At 45.3% G+C, this 17,055-nt stretch overlaps 1 protein-coding gene across 2 annotated transcripts in view; it reads left to right on the forward strand.

Moving 5' to 3' along the window:
- usp7 (ubiquitin specific peptidase 7 (herpes virus-associated)) overlaps positions 1–11,147 on the forward strand; it is a 28,045-nt gene extending 16,898 nt beyond the window's left edge. Inside the window, exons 22-31 of one of the 2 annotated variants that reach the window (XM_080524848.1) lie at positions 1,870–2,023; positions 2,188–2,255; positions 2,489–2,597; positions 2,752–2,829; positions 3,144–3,244; positions 4,397–4,496; positions 6,689–6,808; positions 6,967–7,038; positions 8,799–8,889; positions 9,471–11,147. In XM_080524848.1, the coding sequence (XP_080380974.1) occupies positions 1,870–2,023; positions 2,188–2,255; positions 2,489–2,597; positions 2,752–2,829; positions 3,144–3,244; positions 4,397–4,496; positions 6,689–6,808; positions 6,967–7,038; positions 8,799–8,889; positions 9,471–9,577 (1,000 nt within the window). In that variant the 3' untranslated portion in view covers positions 9,578–11,147. The remainder of the gene's footprint in view (positions 1–1,869; positions 2,024–2,187; positions 2,256–2,488; positions 2,598–2,751; positions 2,830–3,143; positions 3,245–4,396; positions 4,497–6,688; positions 6,809–6,966; positions 7,039–8,798; positions 8,890–9,470) is intronic. The other variant, XM_080524847.1, reaches the window with a different exon arrangement.
- Positions 11,148–17,055: the final 5,908 nt, after the last annotated feature.

Consider the following 17,055-nt stretch of genomic DNA (forward strand, 5'->3'; position numbering starts at 1 on the left):
CAGAGAGACAGACAACAGGAGAGGAGAGCAACAGAGAGACAGACAACAGAAGAGGAGAGCAACAGAGAGACAGACAACAGGAGAGGAGAGCAATAGAGACAGAACTGAGGTGAGGTGAGCAACAGAGATAGTTCAGGATGATAACAAACAGTTCAGTATGACAGAGACAACTAATAGAAAGACAACTGTATGATTATAGAGTTTACATGTTCAAGGAAATATTGTATGATAATAGAAAGGTACACTTTAATTTAATTAAAGAAGTAACAAAGAACACATTTATTATCACAATTGCATTGTGTTCCATGTAGGGCTGCAACTAACGATTATTTTGATAATCAATTAATCTGCCGATTATTTTTTCGGTTAATCAGATAAAAATGGAAAACAGATTTATTTTGCAAATTTTATTTTATGTTTTCGAAATCAGCCAGGCCTATACATATGTGTGGTGGCCTGGGAAAACCCTTCACATGGTGGCATTTTGACTTTCATTTTTTTATATTTCCATAAATTAGAAGTTATCAGCTATTCATAACTGGTTGAATGACTGAGATAGCCCTTTATTTTAAAAAGTTATGAGCATTTTAATGTAGCATGTCAAAAAAAGTGAAAGGGGAGAAATCCTCCCCTTTCTCCTCTGGGTCGGGGGAGGAGCCTATGCAAATCGGCCGGTCTCGTTTGTCTGCTTGTGATGCGGTGGTAGTCTGCTCGCCTCGTCGGTATGCGAGGGACAGATCCATTTGTGTGTCTTCTAGTTAAGATTTTATTACTTTATGCTTATTGTGAGCATCAGTAAACTGGCAATAACACAGGTGGAAGTATCGTCTCTCCTTTCGCTCGTGCGTGCGTTGCTTAACTGAGAATGAGACACGTTCAACGTGATGTTGTTTCGCTAGCAAACTACCCGCCACAAAAACATCAAAATAAGTACTTTCTCTTTTGTTTTCTTAAAATGTTTATTCACCATAATGTAGTATGGAGTTCAAAGTACTAGAATACCACATAATATCAAAATCGCCGAAATCGCGATTTCCATCTATATTTGCTCTTTGCCACGAACGAACGCCAGCGACATCCGACGGGTTTTCCCAGGCCACCACACATATGTGCAAAATGAATAAGTATTATTAAAAAATAATTATTCGATTCGTTGTTGCAGCCCTAGTTCCATGTCTTTCTCCATTGAATAAATAATGCCTAGTTGAATGGCTAAACAAGACAACTGTCTGGACAGTACTGCTAGAATTATTCACCTTACCGCTGCACAGATAGACAAAGGGTATAAGTCCATTCTGTTAACATTAGGTCTACTCTGCTAACAAAGACTATTCCAGTTGATTTGTCAGTTGTTGTGCATTATATTTTTGTTGTGTTTGCAGTTTGCCCTTTAATAAGTTATATATAAAAATAATTAAGTTATATATATATATTCTTATGCTAAAATCGACTGTAAATCCAGATTTTAAAGTTGATATTCTTCCCCGTGGAGCATGCCCCCATAACCTGTGCCCCACCCAACATTTTTATCACCAGCCGCCACTTTGTCTAACCCTAAACCCCCTGTATTCCTCCCTCCCTCCCCTCCCCTCCTCTCCCCTCCCCTCCTCTCCCCTCCCCTCCTCTCCTCTCCTCCCCCTCTTCTCTTCTCCTCTCCTCCCCCTCTCCTCTCCTCCCCCTCTTCTCTTCTCTCCTCCCCTTCCTCTTCTCTTCTCCTCTCCTCCCCCTCTTCTCTTCTCCTCCTCTCCTTCTCCTCCTCTCCTCTTCTCCTCCTCTCCTTCTCCTCCTCTCCTCCCCCTCTTCTCTTCTCCTCCTCTCCTCCCCCTCTTCTCTTCTCCTCCTCTCCTCCCCCTCTTCTCTCCTCTCCAGGGACGACCCAGAGAATGACAGCAGTGAGCTGCCCACAGCCAAGGACTACTTCAGAGACCTGTACCACAGAGTGGACGTCATCTTCTGTGACAAGACCATCCACAACGACCCCGGCTTCGTGGTCACACTTTCCAACCGCATGAACTACTTCCAGGTCAGGAGGAGGAGGAGGAGGAGGAGGTCAAACCAGCCTGATTGCGTACTAAACTAAAAAGGCCGGAGAGCATGTTGTTGTTATTCCGATGTACATTGTTAATTGTGAACGTACCTGTAGTGTAGGTGAGTGTACCTGTAATGTTGTTGTGGTTTCTCTGTCAGGTGGCGAAGACAGTGGCCCAGAGGTTGAACACAGACCCCATGCTCCTCCAGTTCTTCAAGTCCCAGGGGTAGGAATCCTGTCTCACACGTGCACACTCACAAACACACACGCTCAAATACAATCTACGTCACACTCGCCCTTGTTGACATCTTGAGTAACCTGTCCCCCTCTCTCCTATCTCCCCCTTCCTCTCTCGCCTCTACTTTACCCTCCTCCCCTGCCTCTCCTCTGTCCAACCCACCCTCTCTCCTTTCTCCTCCCTCTCTTCTCTCCTCCCCCTCTCCTGTCCTCTCTGGGCAGGTACAGAGACGGGCCAGGGAACCCTCTCAGACACAACTATGAAGGCACTCTCAGAGACCTGCTGCAGTTCTTCAAACCACGCCAGCCCAAGAAACTCTACTACCAACAGGTGTGTGTGTGTGTGTGTGTGTGTGTCGTGTGTCTGTGTCTGTCTGGATAATTGTTGGGACCCTGCGTGGGGATGGTTGTTGGGGAAACTGAATGTGTGCTCACGCTTTTTAGTGTTTTCTGATCATTGCTTCTTTCTCTCCACCCACCTGCAGCTGAAGATGAAGATCACAGACTTTGAGAACAGGAGGAGTTTCAAGTCCATATGGCTCAACAGCCAGTTTAGAGAGGAGGTAATATACACGCACAATAAACTAATGCTAAGTGTTCATTGCTAGCTATGTCTCAAATGTCGGATAGGCTGGTGGAGGTAGTAATCGGAGGACACGGTCATTGTATCATCGCACTTTGGTTTGATACCGTCCTTCATTCCGTTCCATGCATTACAATGAGCCCGTCCTCCGACCTCTACCCCCACCAGCCTTCCCTTGCTCAAACGGTCCCCTAGCCCCTAGTCCTGGTCAGAGCCATGTATAGAGACTGGCTACGTGCGGCGACGGTGTTTGGTTTGGGACAGAGCCACCAACCATGTTTCCTCCCCTCCTAGGAGATCACACTCTACCCAGACAAGCATGGCTGTGTGCGCGACCTGCTGGACGAATGTAAAAAAGCTGTGGAGCTCTCCGACAAAGGCTCAGAGAAGCTCCGGTAAGGCGTGTGTGTGTGTGTGTGTGTGTGTGTGTGTCTCTCTGTGTATGTATCCACGCATGCGTCTGTCTGTCTCTCTTACCTGATAAGATATCATTTTCCTGTGTATGTGTCTAGTGGTAAACACAGAGACGGGAGGAGCCAGAGAGCATTTCTGTGGGAAAATAAGGCCTGGTGGCCTGCTCCTCTGGGTTGTGGACATGTTGTGCTTTACTCATTGCGAACCTTATTGGTTGTAGCTTCAGCTGTGTAATGGCTGGGGTCTCAATCGCTGCACAGGAAAAGTGTGTGTGTGTGTGTGTGTGAATAATAATGAGGATGTCTGCAGTGGGTACGTTGCTAGTTTCCACGGTGGACAGCTGGCTAGCTGGACTTGGAGCCACTCGATCATCTTCTAATTCTAACGATCTTTGTCATAAACCCCTGAGAGACGTGAGACCACCCGCCCCTTGTGGGCTTATTAGACACATGCAGTAGCATAGCAAATATATAATAATAATTAATATTATTATAATTTATAACTTTTATTCGTATAGTGCTTTTCCTGCAAACATTGCATATACAACATACGACAACGCTGCCTTCCAGTACTACTTCTAGGGCGACATTTTCCGTAACAATAAAAAGGGAATGAATACTTTGAATGCCACTAGGGGCAAGTAATTGCATTTCTGTCTACATACAGATTTACATTTCAAACATATTTAATGTGGAAGAGAAAAAAAGATTATGCCACACACTAATTAGATTCACTCCTCTCTCTCTCTCTCCCCCCCCCTCTCTTTCTCTCTCCTCTCTCTCTCTTCCCTCTCTCTCCATCCCCCTCTCCCTCTCTCTCCCCCTTCCCTCCCTCTCTCTCCCCCCCCCCTCTTTCTCTCTCCTCTCTCTCTTCCCTCTCCCTCTCTCTCTCCTCTCTCTCTCTTCCCTCTCCCTCTCTCTCCCCCCTCTCTTTCTCTCTCCTCTCTCTCTCTCCCCCCCTCTCTTTCTCTCTCCATCCCCCTCCCTCTCTCCCCCCCTCTCTTTCCCTCTCCTCTCTCTCTTCCCTCTCTCTCCCCCCCTCTCTCCCCCCCCTCTCTTTCTCTCTCCTCTCTCCCCCCCTCTCTTTCTCTCTCCTCTCTCTTCCCTCTCTCTCCATCCCCCTCTCTCTCTCAGGCTGTTAGAAATAGTAAGCTATAAAATCATCGGAGTGCACCAGGAAGATGAGCTGCTAGAATGTTTATCTCCTGCCGCCAGCCGGACGTTCAGAATAGAGGTAACACACACACACCTCTCACACCACACACACACACCTCTCACACCACACACACACACCTCTCACACCACACACACACACCTCTCACACCACACACACACACCTCTCACACCACACACACACCTCTCACACCACACACACACACCTCTCACACCACACACACACACACCTCTCACACCACACACACACCTCTCACACCACACACACACACCTCTCACACCACACACACACACCTCTCACACCACACACACACACACCTCTCACACCACACACACACACACCTCTCACACCACACACACACCTCTCACACCACACACACACACCTCTCACACCACACACACACACCTCTCACACCACACACACACACCTCTCACACCACACACACACCTCTCACACCACACACACACACCTCTCACACCACACGCACACACCTCTCACACCACACACACACACCTCTCACACCACACACACACACACCTCTCACACCACACACACACACACCTCTCACACCACACACACACACCTCTCACACCACACACACACCTCTCACACCACACACACACCTCTCACACCACACACACACCTCTCACACCACACACACACACCTCTCACACCACATACACACACCTCTCACACCACACACACACACCTCTCACACCACACACACACACCTCTCACACCACACACACACACCTCTCACACCACACACACACACCTCTCACACCACACACACACACCTCTCACACCACACACACACACCTCTCACACCACACACACACACCTCTCACACCACACACACACACCTCTCACACCACACACACACACCTCTCACACCACACACACACACCTCTCACACCACACACACACACCTCTCACACCACACACACACACCTCTCACACCACACACACACACCTCTCACACCACACACACACACCTCTCACACCACACACACACACCTCTCACACCACACACACACACCTCTCACACCACACACACACACACCTCTCACACCACACACACACACCTCTCACACCACACACACACACCTCTCACACCACACACACACACCTCTCACACCACACACACACACCTCTCACACCACACACACACACACCTCTCACACCTCTCACACCACACACACACACCTCTCACACCACACACACACACACCTCTCACACCTCTCACACCACACACACACACCTCTCACACCACACACACACACACCTCTCACACCACACACACACACCTCTCACACCACACACACACACACCTCTCACACCACACACACACACCTCTCACACCACACACACACCTCTCACACCACACACACACACCTCTCACACCACACACACACACACCTCTCACACCACACACACACACCTCTCACACCACACACACACCTCTCACACCACACACACACACCTCTCACACCACACACACACACCTCTCACACCACACACACACACCTCTCACACCACACACACACACCTCTCACACCACACACACACACCTCTCACACCACACACACACACCTCTCACACCACACACACACACCTCTCACACCACACACACACACCTCTCACACCACACACACACCTCTCACACCACACACACACACACCTCTCACACCACACACACACCTCTCACACCACACACACACACACCTCTCACACCACACACACACACCTCTCACACCACACACACACACCTCTCACACCACACACACACACCTCTCACACCACACACACACACCTCTCACACCACACACACACACACCTCTCACACCACACACACACACACCTCTCACACCACACACACACACCTCTCACACCACACACACACACCTCTCACACCACACACACACACCTCTCACACCACACACACACACCTCTCACACCACACACACACACCTCTCACACCACACACACCTCTCACACCACACACCTTTCACACCACACACACCTCTCTCACACCACACACACACACACACCTCATACTCTTGTCTCACCCTTCCTCTTCCCCTCCTTTCACTTTCCCTTCCTCTTTCCTCCTCCCCCCCCCCGCTTTTCTATCCATGTCTAAAAGCCAGCGCTACTATCTGTCTCTAAGTATAGACTAACCCTCCCTCTCCCTCCCTGTAGGAGGTGCCCCTGGACCAGTATAGACTAACCCTCCCTCTCCCTCCCTGTAGGAGGTGCCCCTGGACCAGGTGGATCTGGACAAAGACAACGAGATGCTGATTCCTGTCGCACATTTCCACAAGGAGGTCTTCGGGACCTTCGGAATCCCCTTCCTGCTGAAGATCAGACAGGTGTGTGTGTGTGTCTCTGTGTCTGTCTGTGTGTGTGTGTGTGTGTGTGTGTGTGTGTGTGTGAGAGAAGGGAGAATGTGTTTGACGCATGTTCTTTAAATGACAGTGTTCGATGTCTGCATCACTCATTTCTCGTTCGTTTCTCGTCTGTGTCTCAGGGCGAGCCGTTCCGAGACGTGATGAGGAGGATCCAGAGCATGTTAGACATCCTGGAGAAGGAGTTTGAGAAGGTCAGCGTCTCATAATAATCTATTTTAAAAAGTTTTTCCTTCTATCACAGAGACTGCCAATGGCCCCAGGCCTGAGCTAGATGACTCTTCCTGTAACGACTGGTGGATTGATGATTCACTTGCTTAGTCAAATGTATTGATTGTAAGCCGCTTTGGAATAAGGCGTCTGCTAAATGCCTAAAATGAAAATGTCTCTCACACCTCATAAAAACACCCGTACAGACTCTCGCTTTTATTGGTGCACGTATTAGATATTTGTGAATATGTGATGTTATTTTTTATTTTTTATTATTTGACCTCCTCCTCCTTGTATGCGAGTCTCTATATTGCTGTGGCGCTGTCCTAATGGGAGTTGGTGTGTGCTGTTGATGGTGTGTACGTGTGTGCTGTTGATGGTGGTTGAAGTATGCGGTTGTTGTTGTTGTGTGTTGGTGATTGTTGTGGGTCTGTGATTGTTCTAGGTGTGTGTTGCTGATGTGTGTGTGTGTGTGTGTGTGTGTGTGTGTGTGTGCGTGTGCTATTGGTGTTTGTTGGTGATGAGTTTTGGTGTGTGTTGGTGATTAGGGGTGGGAATCGCAAGGTAACTCACGTATCGATAACCGTACCATATTTTGCCCTCCATACCGATAGTACATTAATTCTGTGATAATTGATACATTGTTAGACAATTCCTCAAGGACATGATGATATCTGTGTTAACTGGTATTTCATAACGTGGTTCAAGTGTTAGAAGCATTCGACAGAAACCTTTGTTTTCCACAACACTGTACAGGCGAAGGTCCTTGCAAATAAACCCAGCGATAGAATTGGTAATAGTCGTAGCCCTCGGGAGTTAAAGGGAGGCCTTGTTTTGAAATATAATCGTTCCAGATGACTGCATGGGAATACGACACGTGTGGATGAGAGTTGAGATGAGTTGAGATGAGATGAGAAGAAAAAAACCTTGCACACTTATTGCTCGCGTGCCATTGGTTAAGCTGCCGGCCCAAAAAATATATTTTGCCATGTGAAACGATAATCGTATCGCAAGAGTCCACGATACGATAATCACTGTATCGCTATTTTGTCTATTGGTGATGGGTGTTGGTGTTTGTTGCTGGTGGGTTTTGGTGTTGCTGTGAGTTGCTGATGGTGGTGGGTGTGTTGGTGATGGATGGTTGTGGGTGTTGGTGATGGATGGTGGTGGGTGTGTTGGTGATGGATGGTGGTGGGTGTGTTGGTGATGGATGGTGGTGGGTGTGTTGGTGATGGATGGTGGTGGGTGTGTTGGTGATGGATGGTGGTGGGTGTGTTGGTGATGGATGGTGGTGGGTGTTGGTGATGGATGTTGATGTGTGTTGGTGATGGATGGTGGTGGTGGTGGTGGGTGTTGGTGGTGTGTGTTGCTGTGTGTTGGTGATGGATGGTGGTGGGTGTGTTGGTGATGGATGGTGGTGTGTCTTGGTGATGGATGTTGATGTGTGTTGGTGATGGATGTTGATGTGTGTTGGTGATGGATGTTGATGTGTGTTGGTGATGGATGGTGGTGTTGGTGGTGTGTGTTGCTGTGTGTTGGTGATGGATGTTGCTGTGTGTTGGTGATGGATGGTGGTGGGTGTTGCTGTGTGTTGCTCATGGGTGTTGGTGGTGTGTGTTGGTGGGTGTTGGTGTTGGTGGTTGGGTGTTGGTGGTGGGTGTTGGTGTGTATTGCTGGTGGGTGTTGCTGATGGCTGTTGGTGTGTGTCGCTGATGGCTGTTGGTGTGTGTTGGTTCTCCTCCAGTTCAAGTTTGCGATCGTGATGATGGGCCGGCATCAGTACATCACTGAGGACGAGTATGAGGTCAACCTGAAAGACTTCGAGCCACAGCCAGGTACGTCTCTCTCTCTTTCCATCCTTCCCTTTCCCATTAGTCTTTCCTCCTGTTCCCTCTCTTTCTCGTGCTCGGAATGTTCGATGGTCGTTGGTAAAAAAACTACTAAAATACAGGGTTAAAGTTAATTTATGCTTTGTCGATCGACACTGCCCTCATCTGACAACTGACAGAAATGACGTCTTGTCAGCCTTTGTGTCGCGTGCCTCCTGATCGGAAGATGTGCGATCCTTCTTTTTGTTGAGTGACGATATGTCCAAAAACACCCTTTTACACACTCCCTTACCAAACCAGGGCTCCCCTTAAAGCACTTTAGATGGCTTTAAGATGGTACCATGGCTACCTTTGCACATTTGGCAACTCGGTTCTCCCTCTCTCCAAATCAAACAGGCCCAAACACTTATTATTTTGTAATATATAATATATATATTCTAATCTTTTTCTAATAATTTAAATGTTTTAATCTGTGTACTATTCTCCTCTTGATGTATTTTTTTTATGCTGTATGTAAAGCACTTTGAATTGTTGTTGAATTGTGTTGTATGAAATGTGCTATACAAATAAACTTGCCTTGCCTCCAGGTAACATGTCCCACCCGAGGCCCTGGTTAGGGCTGGACCACTTCAACAAAGCTCCAAAGAGAGGCCGCTACACGTACCTGGAGAAGGCTATCAAGATCCACAACTGAGCAGCCCCCTCACTCACACCCAACCACCCTTCCTCCTCCTCCTCTTTCTCCTCCTTCTCTAACCGACCATAACCACGGACTGTAACCAACCCTGTGTGCGTGAGCGTGAGCGTGAGTGTGAGTGTGCGTGAGCGTGAGCGTGTGTGCGTGAGTGTGAGTGTGCGTGAGTGTGAGTGTGCGTGTGTGTGTGCACCACCTTTAAACACCCCGGCTAGTCTGGCTACACAGGCACCATGTATCGTCAGCACCCCGGATCTGCTGATGATGGAGACGCTAGTCCCCCCTCCTCCCACTCCCCCCCCAACCCCCACTCCCCACCCCCTACTATTTGAGGCTGTTCGGTTTTTTGGCTTCTCTAACTGTTGACTGCCTATTGTTTTTGTTTTTTTCGTCTGGAAGATTTTAACAAAATGCGAGGACGAACGAGTATGAACTTCTAGACTTCACTTTTTTGGCGGGTTTGTTTTTAATAACAGTTGTTTCGGCTGCTGCGTAGTGAGTGGGATGATGATGCGATGGAGAGAGAAGTCGCCATTTTGCAGAAAAAAAAGGAGCTTGGTCCTTTTTAAAAGAGAAACCCAGTTGCAAGTGGCTGAGGCTTGCTAGTTGCCCTGATGTGGTTGTCATATATCCTGGTCCCCCCTTTAGTGCAACTAGTCAAAAACAATTTCCATGTTTACACAATTCTTTCTCACTTAGTTTGGTTGGAGGAAAATTCAGTTTTTGTCTTTTTCTGCAAATCTTGTATAATAAAATAAAAATCCACAGCATCTGTTTAAAATAAATACAAAAAAAGAAAGAAATCGTCTGTACTTCATCTGCACGTTGGCACTTAATATCAGAGGTTTTACATTTCTCAGGACTGGTAAATGTAAACTTTGGTTGTAGTTTTGATTTGCATACCTAATCCACCTCCCCTTCACTCCAGACTCGTTTTTTTTTTGGTTACTCTCCCCACCACCCCTCTCCTCTTTTTTCTCCCTGTTTAGTCCCCTCTCTTCCTCCCCTCCCTCTCTCTCCCTGAGGGTTAGTGATGGTGACTATCGCCCTCCAGTGGCTTGGGTTAAATTTACTGTGCTGTGCTTGGTAGTAAGCCGCAGCCCACACTGGTTTGAGGATGTATAGATAAAACCAGCATTATGAAAAAACACTTTCAGCCCTTTTATTATGTTTTTTTTTTTTTCAAGCACAAAAGGAATGCTCCCCATATAGCTCATAGTTGGCTTTGTAAAGACAACATTTGAAATTGTATATTTAAAAATATGAACTTATGAAATTGAACTTATGAAATTAAAAACACACATGTTGTTGGGTTCAGAAGGATACTGGTGTTCATATTCCTTGTGTGTAGTTTTTATTTTTGGGGGTTTCCTGACTTTCCATCTAGATTGTTCTGTTTATTATTTGTTTTTCTCTTGTTTTTCCTTTTAACTAATTGCATCGGTTTTTGTCTTGTTAAGTGCAGCGAAGATGATCTGCAGAAATCACACCTTAATTTGATCTTTTCCAGTCTAAAAAATTCCTCCGTGTAGCAGCAGTGTACGACAACTATTCCTGTATATTGCCTTTTTGCTGGAAAATGTATGTTGAATAAAATTTTCTATAAAAACACCTTCGCAGCTAATCCATCTGAGTAGCCTCATAGCAACACTAGAGGGCGCCCTCCCCTAAAATAATTATCATCTCTATGGTAGACTTCTAGAGGGGGAGGACGGAACTGTATATCACAGTGTGTATATTTCGTTTCCTTTTGATATGTATATAGTGTGTACATATAGCTATAACTAGCTGTAGCATTCTCAGCAAGTTAAGGTTAGTTTTCGGTTTTGACCCAGTCGTGTTGTCAATGGTGTTCGGGTCAGAAAGGTCCTTTTAAACCGGGGTCAGACGACACAATATTTTTTGTCTTTCACGATTGTCATCAACTCAGATTAGGCAATCATAGTGCCATAAATTCTTGCCGTGTCTTGGCCGGGAGTGTGGCAAGTATGGCCTGACCAATCATCTTATGCTGTCTTTCACGACCTTGCTCGACCTCATAGGTTGTCGGGGAGGGGAACATTTAGTACATTCTTAATCATGGCTAAGGAAACGCTGTGTCATTCTGGTGGTCTTGTGTTCCGAAACCCCTCCAAATGTGGACTCATTCCTGGGTGTCACGAAGAAGACAGTAGCCTACGGGTTGTCTCTCTTTCAAAGAGAACTTGAGGTGACGCTGTTGCACCTGACAGCAGCATCCCTTTTTCTCTTCGCCATGTCCAGTGTGCACCAGAGAGCACTCGGCATCCTATTATTAGTCACCTTCAAGGAACACAGAAGTTGTCAAACTAGGCGAGAAAATACAAACAATTCTCACATGCTAGACTTTTCATCTGCGTGTTGTGGGAAGTCCCAGTCCGTAAGGTCGCGGATATTGATTGTCACACTACAACGGGTAAAGACGCCCGTTCGTCGTGCCCGACGTTCATATTCTCACACAACGCTGGAAATGTGTCAGCGACGACAAAATCGTGTCAAAATCTGGATGAATTTGTGTAGTCTGATCCCGTGTGTCTCACCCAATCAGTAGTCCAGTTAGTATAGTAATATTATAGCCGAAGGATTCTCAGCTGCTTTCTGTCGGTGACAGGACCTACTGAAAACCAATCAATCAAACTAGCACATACACCGAATGCAACTAGTAAGGGTGTGTTCTCACTAGAACATTTGCTTCACTTGGAATCGGAGTTCAGGATAAAATTCGCTTTGCTCTGCGTCGTTTGGAGCTGTGAGAACTCTCATTCGAAGGCACTCCCGGAGCAAACAGCCGACGGATGCTCCGCTTGAAAAGGGTGGTTTCGCTCCGATTAGAAACGACGCATCGAGGCCGTCCATAGGAAAACAACAACAGCGCATGCGTGTTGATCTGGCAATTTAAAACATTTCTGACCAATCAACTACCACGTCTGTTGCTTCGATTGCGTATGTTACTTCTTGGAAAAGGGCTGTGAGAACGCAAATCAGAGAAATAAGTTATGCAACAATGTTGCAATCTCATCCACTTGCTCCTGGTCATGATTCAGACTTTCATGTGAGAACATGACCTAAGTTAAAAAGGGTGTTAAAAGGAGTTCAAACTAAAATAACATGAGAATGAATACATATAAAATACAACACAATAAAACAAGAAATAGGCTAAAAAGGTGTGTTAAGCTTTCTTTTAAAGAAGAATTGGGACACGGACACCCCTACCCTACACGTGAACGAGCAAAAGGGGTATGGCTAAAATGGAGGGCCAAAGTGTGAATGGGATTGGGCCTATAACTATATAACCCTAACATAACACTAATCATAACCTAACTGTAACTCTTACCTCAACCATTTTAAATCTCAACTTCAATGAAGTCAAAGTCGGGACATCCCAACCATCCAACTAAGCGTTGCCCCTGTTGGTGTGGTCCTAGGAACAGGTGTAGTGCTTACCTATGTTTACCTGGTCCTGAGAGACAGGCACATCCTCGATGGTGGTGGAGGAAGGGCTGGAGGGCGGGTGCACATTCATGTATACATTAACATCCGCACCTGTCCCCTCCACTGGAGAAAGAGGGAGATGGGGAGAAAGAGAGGAGACAGGAGAGAATGAGAGAAAGGGAAAGAGCAATGGTAGTAGATGGGTTCACTACACTCAGATACTAAACACTAAATGTGGCTGTTTAGGGCCAGTAAAAGCAGTAAAGAGTAGACAGACACATTTATGGTAACTATCTATGGTACAGGTATGATGGGAAGCTGGTGGAAGTAGAAGGTATCAAAGGACGATCTCATTGTGTGTTTGATACCATTCCTCATCCCATTACAATGCGCCCGTCCTCCCATTTCTACCTCCGTCAGCCTCCCCAGGCTATAGATAAAGACAGATAGGGACTCACCTGGTATGAGGTAGAGGGGAGGGTCTTCTGTTTGGCTTCCTGGGGAGAGAGGGGTCAGGAGTCAAGACGACGACGACGACGATGATGAGAGGTGAGTACTACCAACTATATACACTGTCACACACAATGACATTGAGATTGACTGTTTGCCATTGAGGATAGTGAGGATGTAGGATGGATGTGCCATAGGCTGACCTAGTGCTTTTTTTCAACCACTAAATGGCAGTATAGCCATATATAAGGTCTAATGAAGGCCCGACACCAACAGACTTCTACATATAGATGATGGTGAAAATGAGACCATTTCTGCATACCAATTCTCTATTTTTTTCTACCACTTACCACTTGCTAAACCCCTCACTCCCCTACATGGATTTAATAGCATAGGAATGGTGTATGCGTGGGTTCCTACACCAATCATATGCCTTTAAATCTTTTGTGAATGTGGGCAATGAGTTTCGGACTAGCATGATTCCATCTAAACCCAATTGTCAGAAATATCTGACATTTTTATTGTTTGTAGATGTGTTATTATTGCCTGACAAGGGTTGGACCTCACAAAAGCCTATGGCTCCATACCCCACAAGCTGGTGGTGGTGGTTCTGAACCACATTTCCATTGCCCCTGTGTAAGAAAGTAGACAGTGTCAGATTCATCAGTTTATTTGTAGTCAATTGTGTCTTGTACGATAACTATCACCGCTCTATATGGTCACCTACTTTAACAGGAGAGAGAAAGTGAGACATCAGAATGAAGTGAAGTGTGTGTTTCTGTCTTTGTCTGTGTCTCTGTCTGTGTCTCTGTGAATTGACCATAGCGTTAGTTCAGGCGGACACTCTAAGGCTCATTTTAGGTGGACTGCGAGAGCTTGCAAAGAATGTAATTAACTTGTAATACAGTTCTATGCTGCTTTACAGAAGGCAAGGCAGTCTATGCGGTTGCTTGCGGCAACAACTAGAGGGGGCTACACTGTTGTGATGTAGGTTGATTTAACTCAAGCTGCCTTCCATCAATCAAAAACTTTGCTACCCGCATCGACGGAACACGCGTCAATGTAAAAATCTGAATCTGACCAGAAACAATACAATAATACATTAGACTTATATAGTCCTTTTCTAGACACTCAAATACGCTTTACAAACTGAGAAGATCGAGTAGTAATCATAAAAAGAAACAAAAAATAAATAAAAGAAAATATAGGGGCCTAATTAAGGTAGTGCTGGGGACACATGGGGAGGGGGAGAGGGTTAACTTGGTTAACTGGTGAAGGCAAGCTTGAAGAGGTGGATTTTGAGGGCTTGTTTAAATGTTGGGAGGGTGTTGGCCTGTCTGATGTGGTTGGGGAGGGCGTTCCAGAGGGACAGGGCTGCGGCTGAAAACATCATGAAAATGTCAACAATGTCAGCTTGTCAAGAACACTATCTCAGACTGAGTCAGGTAGCTCGCATGAATTCTGATGACACAGCTGGCTGAAGAAGCACACCGTTATCTGATGTTGTCATTAGCTGTTGACGAAAGCACTGACAATACTGTGCCATACCATACAGAAATATGGTGCCTGTATGGTATGGAGATTTTTTTAGCTTTGGGAAGAGATTGCTCTTTTCGTGCAAAGTAAAGGAAAACAAGAAAAGCTACAATGTAATATGCATCCATTCTAATGTTGTGTTTGTTATGTGCATTGATCCATGGATTAGGATGGTGTGTGATATGGTGTCTCAGGGTGAGATGTACTTGGTGTGTACAGGGCCAACATGTCTGAGTAACCTCAACCAGAACCTGACCAGTATAGTTATGAACTGAAACAACCCTTATTTTTATTCAGACTATTACGTATACTACTTTGTATATGTACTCTGTGCGTGCGTGTGTGTGTGTGTGTGTGTGTGTGCGTGTGTGTGTGTGTGTTCATGCAGCCACATGTTTATTATAATCAAAGCCATTCCTCTTTAGTTGTTTTCTGTCACACATGAACTCAGAAAATAATCTGTTGGAACACAAACAATTTATATGCCACAGACTGGACATTAGATCAGAGCACATTTATTTGTTGTACCATAGTTCTGCCTTTCTCAACTGCGAACAAAAGATTTGTGTGTTGGTCTGATGGTAAAAAAAAAAAAAAAACTTTATTTTTCACTTCACAAAAATGTTGATGTTTGATGGATAAGTAATAATGAGGGTTTCTTAATCTCATAAATTCATGGGATCTATGTTATAACACAGAGAAATGTGAACGTGTGTGACCACATACAGAATGTTTGTGTCTACGTACGTGCATATATATCGACGTACAAGCATGTGTTTTTGTTACCAAACTCTTTTCTTTTTTTTCTTTTTTTATAAATTGTACAACAGTTGGACACTTAAATGTCTGCTTGACATTATTTTTCCTAGACATCTGCTTTCAGAGCCTGTTATTAATTACATTATTACTAAAACCAATAATAATCAAATGCAGAGGCAATTGTGTAATATGATAAAGAGTAGATACATTTCTATAGTCATACAGTTACAACCGGCCCTTTGAGGGCAACCATAATGCTGATGTGGCCCGGGATGAAGTTGAGTTTGACACCACTGCTCTAAGTCAACATGACAGAAGACTTCAGGTATCAAGTCAGGTGATTTCTGCTCAGTCAAGTCTGTCTCCAGATGGCTATGCAGCCCCTCTATTATGCTTGGGGGTGCTCTATGGTGTTTATAGTGTACTACTGTAACAGTCAATACTTGCTTAATTTGACAGTGCATCGTTGGTCTCTTCCATTATGGAGTTGATAAGTTTCTCTTGAACTCTGTGTTCAGTCATTGTATTCTGTAGACCCCAGAGATGTTGTTACATCTGGTAAATATCATAGTATTTACTCTGCAACGTTGCTTGTTACACGCATTTCATTGTACGGTAAACATTTGTATGCTCTGCATATGATGAATACACTTTTACTGATTTACCTTTATTCCAGATCAACTACTTCCAGTAACATTCCCTGAGAGGGACGCCTACTGGTCAATTAGTAGAGCTACACCAAAGACACTAACAATGGGGCTTTTAGTATCGCAAAAGTATCTCGCCTGATCAGCATTCTTGAAGTGTTCCTGTTTCGTACACTTTTACAAACCCTTCTGGATCAATACTATAATACAATATCTTATTTGTAAAAATAAATAAACAACATCAATTATTAATATAAGTTGCATATTGTTTGTGGTTTCTTGATTCCTATTTATCATATTTAAAAGCTAAATAAAGTTTAACTTTGGCGGTCTTATTTCGAAGAAGTCCTCATTTACAAAGATACATTTACTTGAGAAACGTGCGACAACGTGTTCATCGCGTCTTGTTTTGATTCAAGCGCATAGTTACTGTTGTACATGTGTACGTAGCTTGTTGGAATTATCTTTTGTTTCTGGAGTGATCAGACGTCCTACAACCCAGGTATCGCTGAACATCTCTAAATGTGAGTCAAATGTTTCCTGGTGACCCTGAGTAGACACGATTGCATACAGCCGGGCGTGGGACATCGTGGATGTTGACCAGGGGCCGTATTACAGAAACGTCCTAAGTTGCAT

Source organism: Nansenia antarctica, assembly GCF_963989245.1.
Source record: "Nansenia antarctica genome assembly, chromosome: 2".
In the NCBI taxonomy this organism is placed as follows: Eukaryota; Metazoa; Chordata; class Actinopteri; order Argentiniformes; family Microstomatidae; genus Nansenia; species Nansenia antarctica.